The sequence below is a fragment of the Acomys russatus genome, chromosome 1 (genome assembly GCF_903995435.1).
Source record: "Acomys russatus chromosome 1, mAcoRus1.1, whole genome shotgun sequence".
NCBI classification, from domain to species: domain Eukaryota; kingdom Metazoa; phylum Chordata; class Mammalia; order Rodentia; family Muridae; genus Acomys; species Acomys russatus.
Genome location: NC_067137.1, coordinates 109,631,527 through 109,645,213, shown reverse-complemented (window position 1 = coordinate 109,645,213; position 13,687 = coordinate 109,631,527). Strand labels below are relative to the sequence as shown.

Genomic DNA, 13,687 nt, shown 5'->3' with positions numbered 1-13,687 from the left:
TGGAGAGATGGCTCAGAGGTTAAGAATACTGACTACTCTTCCAGAGGTTCTGAGTTCAATTCCCAGCAACCACATGGTAGCTCACAACCATCTATAATGTGATCTAATGCCATCTTCTGTCATGCAAGCAAAGCACTGTATACATAATAAATAAATAAATCTTTAAAAAAAATAGTTTTATTTAATAGCCAGATACTTTGACACCTAAAGTTCTAGTACTCCAAAAGGTAGGCCTATCTCTGTGAGTTCATGGCTAGCCAGGGCTACATAGAGAGACTCTGTAAGGAGGAGATGAAAAACAGGTTACTATTATATTTCATGCATGTCTTTATATATTTGTCATCTCAAACTAAGGTAAGTCTTACAGTTGATGGCATGGCATTTATAGTTAGTTTTGCTTTCATAGTTTGTTAGAGTGCTAGGTGAAAATCAAGACCTAACTTAACTGAACTTAGAGAATTATAGTAATAGCTTGTTCTAAGTGCATCAAATCAGGAAGTTTTCACAAAGTGTTAGCTTGAATTGTCTTGTTCATGAGAGAGAATGACATTGTTAACAAAATGTGAAGTTAAGATATTAGGTGTAGGAAAGTGGTGTGTTTTGCTGATCAGGAGAGTGTCAGGACATGGAACCTGAAGAGAAGGCCTTTTCTTTAGTTCAGGCACTTCCTTTGTCTTCTTTTCTTGTGTAAAAAGAGTTTATTATAATCCAGTAAGGGCTACGTATCATTTTATAAGACGGAAATCCTATTGGAAACTATTCTTCCTTCTTAGGTATATTCTATTCGTATTTTATAACTGGGACAAGTTACTTGGAAACCTAACTCCTTCACAGTGGGCCTCTCTTCCCAGACTTGAGGGTGAGAACATCTCAGACAATAGCAGTCAGCAGGAATGAGCCCATTATAAAGCCTGGGTTTATAGTATGCAGTGAGAACTGTGTAAATTTGGGGAAACAAAAGCCTCATGGTTCTTCTAAGAAAAGTATACATTGAAATAAAAAGACATGCTATTTCAGAGAGAAATTTATAAGTTACATACACATTGTAAGTAAAAAGACAGTGAATAGTTAAATGTAGTTTGGAGACGTAACGGAGCTTAAATTTTATATGTTGATCTTTAATTAGTATTTGTCACTTTTTAAATATAGCTTAACAAGAACTCTACTTACTGTGCCTTTTAAAGGCTTTGGGCGCTTTTTTTTTTTTTTTTAAAGATCTATTTCTTTATTATTTATATAATATTCCGCTCCCATGCCGGAAGAAGATACTAGATCTCATGATAGATGGTTGTGAGCTCGGGAATTAAACTCAGAACCTCTCAGCCATCTCTCCAGCCCCAGACTTGGGGCACTTTTATCTTAACTAGATAGTGTTGTTACAAAGTATTGAATTCAGGCTGGAGAGGAGGATTGGTGGGTAAAAGCAGCTTCCTGCTGAGTTTGGTCTTTTGAACCTACATGGTGGGAGAGGACCAATTCCTAAAAGCTGTCTTCTGACCTCCACACACGAGTCATGGCACACACATTTCCACTCCCACAGTACTAAATGGAGAACAGAAACAGAGCTCTGTAAAAAGAATAAATTTCTTTTCAAGCTTTGTTGTAGGGCCAGAGGCAGCTCATTGGTAGAGTGCTAACATCATAAGGCCCTGGCTGCCTTCAATCCCCAGCATCAATGGAGGAGTAGCAGAGCCTTGCTACAAAGCTTCTAGTATTAGTTCCATGTGTGGTAATGAGTTTCCTACTTGCTCCATGAAATCTCATGTCATGTACTACACAAAAAATGTGATCAAAACTGAACATAAGAGATTCCTGGCCTAATGAAGATTGATGGTGTTATGAGTGGAAGTAGAGTGTAGTTTACATTGAAAATGCTATCATATATCAATTCAGCACAACTGGGAGCTTTCTCTAATCTCTTTTGAATGACTGTACTTTATAGAATTGACTGGTAAGCCAGAAGTGGTGGTACCTTTAGTCCCAGGACTCAGGGAGGCAGAGGCAGGCAGATCTCTGAGGTCTAGGTCAGCCTGGTCTACAAAGCAAAGTCCAGGACAGCCAAGGCTACACAGAGAAACCAAGAGAGAAAGAATTGACTGGTAAAATATGGGAAACAACTTGCTGTTCGATAGCGAAGAATAGTGGTATTTGGACATTTTGTATTGGAGGGGGGTGAGTTTAAACAAATGCTATTGATGTAAATTAGAACTAATGGAAATACAAGAGAGAGGCAAAAAGCCCACCAAGAACTACATTCTATCCACGTTAGCACTTCCTTGGTAGATGTGCTTTCAACAGGTTAAGGGTCTTGTCTGCATGTCCTGGCCTCACTGAATTCTGGGAAGGTAGAAGACTTTTGCACATGCCTAGGAACTGCATATCTAAATAGTATTGGGGCTAACGTGATGTTTTGATAGAGCACAAGTCTCCACAAAGCCTGCGGCATTAGGTTACCAAATCTTAGAATACTAATAATAGCTGCTGCTTTAATTATTAAAAGTTTTAAATTTACATGTTAGCATGAGCTGTAGGTTTTTATCTAAGAAAGTAAAGCTAGCTTTGCCAGCTAACCAAAACCAAAAGAAGTCACTGTGTTAGAGATAAACCCTCGTTAGGCCGTCACTCACCACATGGACCAATGCCTCTTACTGCTTAAAAGCTCTTTGCCACACCTATGCTTTTACATTTTTTCAGTAGTTTAAAAATAAACCGCAGTTATTACTCTAAACTATTTTGAAACTCCCTGCCCAGAGTGTTTCTTTATGAAGATACACTCTTAAATAAGTTGGATTGTTAGGGCAGTTTCTAACCAACTGTACCTAATTGGGCATTCACTTGTGGACCTCTTTGTGCCAACTAAAGAAAAATTGAGCTGCTTTACTCCTCTGCCTTCCCACCCAGAAACCGTGTCAGCATGGTTGCCTGGCTACCTGCTCATGAAGGACTTGATTAATAACAAATTGGCAATTTAACGAGCCACTTCCATGATCTCCAAAGAAACCAAAATACAAACACAATATTTAATCTTGCCAACCGAAGACGATGTGACTACATGAAGTGAGTATGCTTTTTTAAACTGTTTACAGTAATTGGGGCATTAACTTACTGATAATTCCATATAGGTTAAAGAGGGCTTTGCTGAAGTCTACTGTCTAAGTATATTTGGATCTTGATGAATGGTGACTTAACAGTCCACACCTCAAGATGCAAATATATATCTGCTGATCTGTAAGTTAAAGCCTAATTAATTATTAAAAGGAAAACCAGGGGAAAATTAAAAAGCATACTCGCTACAATGAGAATAGAGGACCGCATTTTAAAACAATCTAAATTGACACCTAAACCGTGGGAAGGCAATATTGGGGGCATGCAGATTTTTGTGGTTTATTGTCTTTTTTTAACCACATACAAATAAACCAGTGTAAATACACGAACTTAATAAAATATTAAGAGTGTCCAGAAGTGTGAAGGTCAAATTAAAATACAGTGGATTGCCCTAATAAAACAATGCTTTTTTTTTAAGTTGCTTTAAAATCTATTTAAAGGGATGAAGGAATATGATAGCACAGTCCTTGCCTCAGCTCTAAATTGCACTTTTGCCAATTGTGATTGGTGTATTCCCAGAACTTTTCTGGCTTTCTAAGACTTGTGTTCTATGATAACATGCACTACCTTTGTGGGGGTGGGGGATCTCTTGTCCTTTCCCTCTAGCCTTGAACTTTAAACAGACCTCTTCCACAGCCTCCTAAGTGTTGGGTTGTAGGCATGAATTATCCAACCTACTGACATAGACTGTTTTATTTCTTCTAGCAGTCTTAAAATCCTTGTGTTTAGGATAAAATGCTGCATACAAATGAGTGTGAGAATGCTGATGTCTGTTAAATAGATTCTGTTGTTTGTTGACTCTAAGTTGTAGAAGTTTAAACGGCAATGCCTCTATGTTTCAGGTGCCCTCCGTTTTAAGAGAAAAATCATTGGATTAAAAGATGAATTTTATAACCGCTACATAATGAAAAGTTTTTTATTTGAACCTGTAGTCAAAGCATTTCTCAACAATGGATCGCGTTACAATCTGATGAACTCCGCCATAATAGAAATGTTTGAATTTATTAGAGTGGTAGGTTCTATCTTTTTCATTAGGGTTTTGTTTGTAATCTCTGAGAACTTGAGTATCTACTACTGGCATTTTGTCCTCAGAATTTGTGAGGATAATTTAAGAACCATGCTACAAAAAAAACGTAATTCACTTCAGATTAATTTTAAGAACCTGAAAACTATCTGGCATGCTTTATAGAGCTGGGGGTGGTGGCTTGAGTCTAATCCTGGTACTCCTCATACCCTGTCTCAAACAAAAGAAAGAATTGTGTCCCAGCACTTGGGAGGCAGAGGCAGGTGGATGTCTGAGTTCGAGGCCAGCTTGGTCTACAAAGTGAGTCCAGGACAGCCAAGGTTACACAGAGAAACCCTGTCTCAAAAAAACAAAAAAGAAAGAAAGAATTGTGATAAGCTATACATACAGAACTTGGGTGCCAGGTAGTGGTGGCACACACCTTTTATCCCAGCACTCAGAGGCGGGTGGATCTCTAAGACTACAGAGTGCTCAGAGCCAGGGCTGCACAGAGAAGCCCTGTCTCAGAAACAAAACAAACAAAAATGACACACAGAACTTGAAAAGCTTACCATTCTGAAGGAGATCCTCTGAGGGTGGTGTTTTAGGTGACTGCAGGACTGCCACAGAAGTCCAGCTCCAGAACATTCTGTTCTTCTTTACTATGTTTTGTCATGAGGGAGAGTCTTGCTCTGCATCAGGCTGGCCTTGATCTATCATGACAGTTTTCCTGCCTCAACCCTGTAAATGCAGGGATTGCAGTGTATATACCACAGTGTCCAGTCTTGGGGAACCAGAATCAATAGAGTAGGACTTAAAGGTACAGTCTGGGGACACTTCTGGACACTTCCCAGGTACACCGAAAACTGCAGAGTATTGAAGGAGCCACTGTAGTATATGCTATTCCCATTTTCACCATTTGACTATTTTTAAAATTATAACTATGAAATTTTGGTGAGCCTTGGGAATTGCCACATTAATGCCTTATCTTGTTAAAGTGATATTTTCATATCTGATTTATTTCACTACAACTCTTTTCTGTAGGAAGATATAAAATCATTAACTGCCCATGTAATTGAAAATTACTGGAAAGCACTAGAAGATGTAGATTATGTGCAGACTTTTAAAGGATTAAAATTGAGGTTTGAACAACAAAGAGAGAGGCAAGACAATCCCAAACTTGACAGGTAAGTTACTACATATTTGAACGTGTTCTTTGCTCAGCAATATACAGTGTGGTGCTGGCTTTCTTGATGTTTGTCAGTGTGTGTTCACGCACATGTACACTGTGACCAGTGGTGGGGGTTGGAGAGGAGATCTTCAGGAAAATTTGCAGGAGTTGGTTCTTTCCATTCACTACGTGGGTTCTGGGTCTCAAACTCAGATTTGTTATACTTGGCAGAACACACCTTTTACTCTCTAAACCATCTTGGTGACCCCTGTGCTAGTCTTCTTTATTTGTTCCTGAAAGTATAGATAAATTATAACTAGAGCCACACTTGCAGTTCGAGTTGTTTTTGGGTTTCCCCATTCATTGTGGGTGGGTGTGGGGTTGAGGATGTTGTCCTCATAGCCACAGAGGGCAGAAGAGTGTGCTGGCTTCCCTGGGACTTTTAGATACAAATAGTTGTGAGCTGCTGTTGGGTACTGGGTGCCCAGGTCCTAATTGCTGTGCCAACTCTAGTCCCTGTAGTATGGTTTAAAAGACTGTACATTAATTACTTAACCCCTCATGTTACAGAGCTTAATAATTGATCTATGACAGTGATCATTATACAAATAGGAAGTTTGAGTCTACTGGTTTATATTAGATTTGATAGGTTCTATCTTTTTTTTAATTATTTTATTGTTATTTTATGTGCATTGGTGTTTTTTCTGTCAGATCTTGGAGTAACAGACAGTTGTGAACCACCATGTGGGTTTGGGGAATTGAACCCAGGTCCTCTGGAAGAGCAGTCAGTGCTCTTAACCACTGAGCCATCTCTCCAGCTCCAGGGTCTGTCTTTTAATTGTGCATTTGTTTGAGTGTAATTTTTTTTTTTTTTTTGGTAGTGCCAGGGATTGGGCGCAGGACATTGTTAAGCTACGCCTCACCCCTTATGATTTCCATTTTCTCTCATAGCATGCGGTCCATCTTGAGGAATCATCGATATCGACGAGATGCCAGAACGCTAGAAGATGAAGAAGAGATGTGGTTTAACACAGATGAAGATGACATGGAAGATGGAGAAGCTGTGGTGTCGCCATCTGACAAAACTAAGAATGATGATGATATTATGGATCCAATAAGTAAATTCATGGAAAGGAAGAAATGTATGTTGAAGTGGCGGGGAAGGGAAAATGAGGCTCTCAGTTGTGGTCCTATTTCTTGAAAACAATTAGTAGCTACTCTGAATAGGATGACAGTTCACAGTCTGAAGCGCAGACCGTGTGACGGTGTAGGCTGAGTTTTCCTAGTTTAAGAAAAACAGTTTGGAGGTTACAAATACTAAATAATACTGAAGATCATACATCTACACTGTAAAATCTGCTAGATAGTGGCATTTGGTACTTGGATAGGCTTTGTTCATAGGTTGGACTTCATTCACAGTTGCTCCTTGGCAAAAAAAAAAAAATAAGCTGGCTAGTTGTGTTTTAGTGTCACTTCATTTGGAGGAATTAAACTGAGTGACAGCTATTTTGCATTCTTATTTTTAGTGAAAGAAAGTGAAGAAAAGGAAGTGCTTCTGAAAACTAATCTTTCTGGACGGCAGAGCCCAAGTTTCAAACTTTCCCTGTCCAGTGGGACAAAGACTAACCTCACCAGCCAGTCATCGACAACAAGCCTGCCTGGTTCTCCAGGATCACCTGGGTCCCCAGGCTCTCCAGGCTCTCCTGGATCCGTCCCTAAGAGTACATCTCAGACGGCAGCTATTACCACAAAGGTACACTTCTGACTTCCCTACTGTCCTTCAAGCATTCTCAGCCGTCTCTATGCTTGGGTTCTCTCTTTAGTTCTCTCTTCTGGAGCTAGCTAATGCTGTGAACTGAAGGTGAGACCTCATCAGGACCATTGCCTGAACTTACGTGTCCAGTGCAAATCTATAGTGTGCTTTTATGAACTACAGGTTCATAATCTTTATTACCTTTCTCAGAACCCAGGTGAGAACTTGGGAGGGGAAGCAGGAGATTCCTCTTTGTACGTATGTGGACGCAACACAGCATGTGTGTGGCGGTCAGAGGACAATTTGCAGGAAGCATTTCTCCTCCTGCCGTGTAGGTCCCAAAGATTGAACTTAGAGTGCCCTTCCCTGTGTCATCTCAAAGGCCCCATTTTATCTGACGTCAGCAAGAGATCAATCCCTCAGGGCTGAGATTGAGTCAGAAATGTTGAATTGAAGGCATAGGCTGAGAGCAAAGCAATACAAATTTTCACAGCCATTCAAGTTGTACTATAGTAGTTTCTGGTAAAAAAGCAGAGCTAAAAGAAGGATTACTTTTCTATCTTCTTTTTTGGCTTTTTCAAGACAGGGTATTTGTGTGGCCCTGGCTATACTGTGCACTAGACTCCCATTTGTAGACCAGGTTGGCCTCGAACTCACAGAGATCCACCTGCCTCTGCCTCCTGAGTGTTGGGATTAAAGGCGTGTGCCACCATGCCCAGCTTCTTCTGCATTTTAATTTTGATACCATTTTAGACTTTCTTTTGAAATAAATTTGAGCCGGTCATTATAGTGCAGGCCAATAATCCTAGCTACTTTGGAGCCTGAGAAAGGAAGCTTGCTAGTTCAAGACCTGCTCAAGCAACTTGAGACTCTAGCTCAAAAAGTGCAGAAGAGGGCCAGGTATGTAGCAGTGGTATGTAGCAGCAGGTATGAATCCCCATACACCATCAAAAAAATTAATTTTATACATTGTTAGTCATAAGCCAGTTTTAAGTGGTGTTTTGTTTCCTGGGTGGTTTTCTAGTATTATAATTTTTTGTTGTTGCTGCTATTTTAATTGTAAGTAGCTTAACATTACATGCCTATAATCCAGCATTCTAGGGAGGGAGAGGCAGGCAGATCTCTGTTAGTTTGAGGGCAGCCTTGTTTACAAAGTGAGCCCAGGACAGCTAAGGCTGCACAGAGAAACCCTGTCTCAAATCACACAAACAAAAACTTTTAAAAATATGGAAAATTTAGAATGTATATAAAATAGTTTTCAGCATTGGCATGCATTTTCCAGACTTAACAAAGGTATTTTTAAATACCTGTTTTTGTTGTGTTCTTTAAATAATCCTTATTTTTGAACAGGGAGGACTCGTGGGTCTGGTAGATTATCCTGATGATGATGAAGATGATGATGAGGATGAAGACAAGGAAGACACATTACCACTGTCAAAGAAAGCAAAATTTGAGTCCTAATAATAGCAACTGCCTGTGATCAGTACCTGTTGACAAAACTGGCTCTTTACCCCTCCCCCCTAAAAATCCACATCAAAGCGCAGTGGTCTCTTGTGAATGACTGACACAGAATCAGCAGCACACTGGACTTCTGCTCATCAAGTGCCAATTCAATGGAGCAGGAGGAGGGGGATACCGTGCAGTTAGGGGAAGACAGAAGCCTGTGAGCTCTCCAGCTTGGACCACACATTGCCCTTTTCTCAGGGAAGGAAATGGAAATAAAAAGCCAACAGGGCAGGGGTTTTGTCAGTGGAACTCTGGATTGATTGGTCAGTTGCTACAATCAGAACCTGCTTTCTTGGACCATGTTTGAGACTTAGAAGAATGAGTCTTTCTGCCATAGTTCCTCACTAGAAAAGAATGCCAGCAGTTTCTTTGTATAAAGAGACCTGCCTTTAAAATCGTACATTCTGAACATTTTAGTCAAGCTACAACAGGTTTGGAAAACCTCTGTGGGGGAGGGGCAAAATAAAGTATCCTCTTTTTTTTAATCTGTTCCCTTTGCCCTTCAAACTGCAGATTTTTTTTTTTTTTTTTTTAAAGTGGGGATTTGTTCCTACTTGATTAAAGATTGAGTGGAATTCTAGATGTGGTCACTTGTGTCATAATTTTTCTTTCTGTTTCAGTTTGTTTCTGTTTTTGTTTTGTTTTTTCTCTCCCCCTGAGTGTATGATTAGTTGTTGAATATATATATTTGGGACCATTAAAACATTTTTGATGTAATATAGCCTAATGTGCTGGCACCTGCTTTACATGTGTAATTTGTGTTCTACATCACAGTTCTTAATTTGTTTAGAGTTTTATGAAAGATGGTATAGTTTTTATTGACAAAAGCAAAGTAATCTTACAACTATGTGCATACAAAAGCAATACTATTTTGTGACTAAATATTTTATATTAAAATTTGCATCAGCAGCTGTCTTGAGATTTCAGGGAAATAGAGTGGAATTTAAAACTTCAACAGTTTTGTTAAACCTAGAAACATGAAATTAGTATTCCAAAGAGATTCAGAAATTTCATATCTTGGGGAAATGACGGTACATTAAATCAAAATTGAGGATGGATGATTTAAAAGTAATACTTGACTTTTGAATAATAAAAAGAAAAGTGAAGAGTAAGAGAAATTGTATTAATTGTATGTTTCTTTCTTTCTTTTTTTAAACATATGCCCTTTGGAATACCAGTTTAAATTGTAAGTGGTGGTCCCTAAATAAACACCCGAGGACCATTAGGTGGCACCTTATTAAAACAGTATTTTGGAGCCTCGGAATGTAGCTTGGTAGTAGAGTGGGGGTGGGGCAGATTTCATTTTCAGCTTCCATTACCACCACCACCACAAAGTATTAGAGTCTTTTTGTTAGATATATACTAAGCTATTTTCAAGAAAATGAGAATGTAGCCCTTGCTGTCCTGGACTCACCTTGTAGACCAGGCTGGCCTCGAACTTTTAATTTTTATTTTGTTTTTTAAATTGGTTTTTCATGACAGGGTTTCCCTGTTACACAGAGCCCTGGCTGTCCTGGACTCTCTTTGTAGACCAGGCTGGTCTCGAATCACAGAGATCACCCGCCTCTGCCTTCTGAATGTGGGATTAAAGGCGTGTGCCACCACACTCACTTTTTTAGAGTGAAAAGTAGAACTTAATTTATATTTGCAAATGAGTAAAATTTTATACCCAAGACTTGAGGCCACTACTGTGGATGACCTTTGGAGTATCCAGCCAAACACTTTGTACTCCTATTTCCGTACTCCTCAGTAACAGGAACTTTTAGAGCATGCTGGGGGTGGGAGTGCACCCCTTTAACCCTAGCATTTAGTTTGAGGCAACATTGTCTCAGAAAAAGAAAACTTTAGAACATAATAAATTATAAAAGATCAATTCATTTCTCTATAGAGCTTTTTTATTTTTAAGTGTATATTTTAGCTGGTAGTGCACAACACTTAAGGAGGCAGGGCTAGTCAGGCTCTGTAGATCAGCCTGGTCTATAAAAAAGAAATTTCCGGAACTACATAGATAAACCCCATCTTTAAAAATATGTATTTATATATTAAGTGTATGGGTGTTTGCCTGCATGTATGTATGTGTGACACGTGTCTGGAGTGCCTGGGGAGGGCAGAAGTCAGATTCTCTGGAGCTGAGTTGTGACAGTTGTGAGAGCCAGCAGGGGAGTGCTGGGAATCGAATCCTGGCTATCGGTAAGAGCAGCAAGTGCTTTTAACCACTGAGCCCTTCTCCAGCACCCTTTTTATCTTGAGACAGGCTCTAGGTATGTGGCCCTAGCTGGTTTAGAACTCTATTAGACCAAGCTGGCCTTGAACTAGCTAGCAGCAGTCCTGGCTCCTAAACGCTGGCGTCATAGCTCTGTACAGCTGCTCTGACTGAGAAATTGTGGCTGTTAATAGTTGGGGTTAACAGCTGTCATGGTTTTCTGTTGTGTCTTGGTTTTGATTGTGAATGGGTTTCACTATCCCTGGCTGCTTGGAACGCCCTGTGTAAACCAGTGACAGAGATCCACCTGCCTCTGCCTCTTGAGTGTGTGCACCAAACCAGTCAACTTTCCTTGTTTATATAGAGAAAAGAAAGATCTAAAGTCAGTACTGCCTCCAATGTTACCTAAGATATCCTGTATCAACTAATGATGGTGTCTTATTTATTTGTTTATTTATTTATTTATTTTGGGTTTTTGAGACAGGGTTTCTCTGTGTAGCCTTGGCCATCCTGGACTCACTTTGTAGACCAGGCTGGCCTCGAACTCAAAGACAGCGATCTGCCTGCCTCGCCCCCCCCCCCCCCCCGAGTGCTGGGGTTAAAGGCGGACGCCCGGCTATTTATTTATTTTCAAGAAAGCATCTCTAGCTGAACTCAAGAACCTTCTGACTTTGCAGAATGATTCTTGGAACACTTGCTTTGATATTCTAGGGCAGACCTATCACTTGTCTTCATAAAGTCATCAGTTGTTTTAAAGAAATCTGGGTTAATTTTTGGCTGTGCTCTTGAGGGTGATGATTCTTGGTTGAGCAAACCGTGAAGGCTTGCTATATAGTAGGGTAAAAGGAACTTCTAGTGGGCATCTTCCACTAGCCAGAAACTACTAGGTAGTCGGCCTCCGAGCTGACATTTCACTAAAAGCCTACAGTATTGTTCCCATTCTGGGGATTACAGCCCAGGCCTCTACTACCCTGAGCACATGTTGCCACCACTGAGCTACATACCCAACAACCCCAAGTCCACACCTAAGGCCAAGTAGTGTCTTGGTACCTGGTGTGTATATAATATAAATGATTTTTACCTTAGTGATACCAATGAGTTCTTCCCTCATTTTGTAGTGTTTGAAGTAAAAAAAAAAAGAAAGAAAGAAAGAAAAAGTGTGCCTTCTGAAGTGATGAAAGCTTTACAATTATTCCAGGAAACCCAAAAGTGCTACCCTGGCAGTTTTCAGTGGGTTATGCTTGATTGCTATTTGTTGCCCAATTGTAACCAGATTCTGTATGTAATTTCATCAGAACCTCTCTTTGGTCTTTAAACATATTACCCAGACACCTTGTTTATTCATTGAAGGAAAAGCTCTGTCTTGTTTCAACTTTGCATCTGCACCATCACACCACAGAACCTACCTCCATGTTGCTCCGTGGAAATGCTGAGTACAGAAAAGACCTGTATCCAGGCACATGCCTTTAATCCCAGCACTCGGGAGACAGAGGCAGGCGAATCACTGAGTTCGAGACCAGCCTGGTCTACAAAGTGAGTCCAGGACAGCCAAGGCTACACAGAGAAACCTTGTCTCGGAAAATAAATAAAAATTAAAAAGCCCGTGTGTGCTCTGCTCATCGATGGCTTACATAGCTAACAGTTTCTTAACCATGAATTTCCCTATCTAGTGGATAGAAACGCAGGACTCCAAACTATGAAACTAGAACTCTTTACTGATACTGCTAATGCAGTTTTAATAATTCCTACTAGATGTGATGGTGTATGCCTTTAATTCCAGGGACAGAGGCAGGGTGATCTCAGTTTGAGGCCAGTGTTCTCTAAAAATTTTAGCAAGTTCCAGGGCTACACAGAAATTCTGTTTGAGGGGTTGTTAGTAATTAGTAAAACTTTTTAAAAAAGATTTATCTATACAATATTCTGCCGGCATGTATGCCTGCAGGCCAGAAGAGGGCACCAGATCTCATTATAGATGGTTGTGAACCACCATATGGTTTCTGGGAATTGAACTCAGGACCTCTGGAAGAACAGCCACTGCTTTTGATCACCAAGCCATCTCTCCAGTCCCCAGTAAGTAGAAATTGTAATTGGTTGGAACAGTACAGAAATTAAAAGGATAACAAGGGAATACTGATAACTTGATAAATTACATTGATGAAGTGACATAATCCTAGAAAGACAGTTTAACTCAAGAAGCAGGAAGAAATTTGGTGACACACCCTTAATCCCACTATTTAGGAAGTAGAAACAAGAAGATCAAGGGTTAAAAGGTTATCTCAGCTATACAAGTTCAAGGCCAGCTGTCCTAGACTCACTATGTAGACCAGGCAGGCTTCAAACTCAGAGATCCACCTGCCTGTGCCTCTAGAGTACCTGGGTTAAAGGCATGTGCCACCATGCCCAGCACAAACCAAACCAAACCAAAACCTTTTAGTCAGTTTTCTTTCTGTACATTTGCAATAATCAAAAACTGAAATTAAAAAAGTGACTCAGATTTGATAGCCTATGACCATATAGAGGGGAAGGAGGTCCCCCTTGGTCTTAGGCCTAGGGGAGGGCAATAGGGTGAAAGCGGGAGGGAGGGAGGAACGGGAGGATACAAGTGATAGCATAACAATTGAGTTGTAATCTGAATAAATTTTTAAAAATGATTCAGGGGCTGGAGAGATGGCTCTGGTTAAGAGCACTGGATGCTCTTCCAGAGAACCTGGGTTCAATTTCCAGCACCCACATGGCAGCTCACAACTGTAACAGTTCCAGGGGATTTGACACCCTCACACAGACAGACATGAAAGCAAAGCACCAATACACATAAGAGATAAAAAATAATTTAATAGCACTTAGCTTTTCCTGCCATATTGGTGTGTGTGTTCGTCTGTGTAAGCATATGTGCACGTGGATGCCATGGAGAGGCCAGAAGAAAATACCAGATTTGGAGCTGGATTA

General features: G+C 40.2%; 1 protein-coding gene across 3 annotated transcripts in view; it reads left to right on the top strand.

The window, feature by feature from the left end:
• Positions 1-9,656, top strand: part of Ppp4r3a (protein phosphatase 4 regulatory subunit 3A) — a 47,838-nt gene extending 38,182 nt beyond the window's left edge. For all 3 annotated transcript variants that reach the window (XM_051150551.1, XM_051150555.1, XM_051150561.1), the window contains 5 exons: positions 3,948-4,117; positions 5,153-5,295; positions 6,231-6,421; positions 6,806-7,032; positions 8,383-9,656. In XM_051150551.1, coding sequence (XP_051006508.1) covers positions 3,948-4,117; positions 5,153-5,295; positions 6,231-6,421; positions 6,806-7,032; positions 8,383-8,493 — 842 coding nt within the window. In that variant the 3' untranslated portion in view covers positions 8,494-9,656. The remainder of the gene's footprint in view (positions 1-3,947; positions 4,118-5,152; positions 5,296-6,230; positions 6,422-6,805; positions 7,033-8,382) is intronic.
• Positions 9,657-13,687: the final 4,031 nt, after the last annotated feature.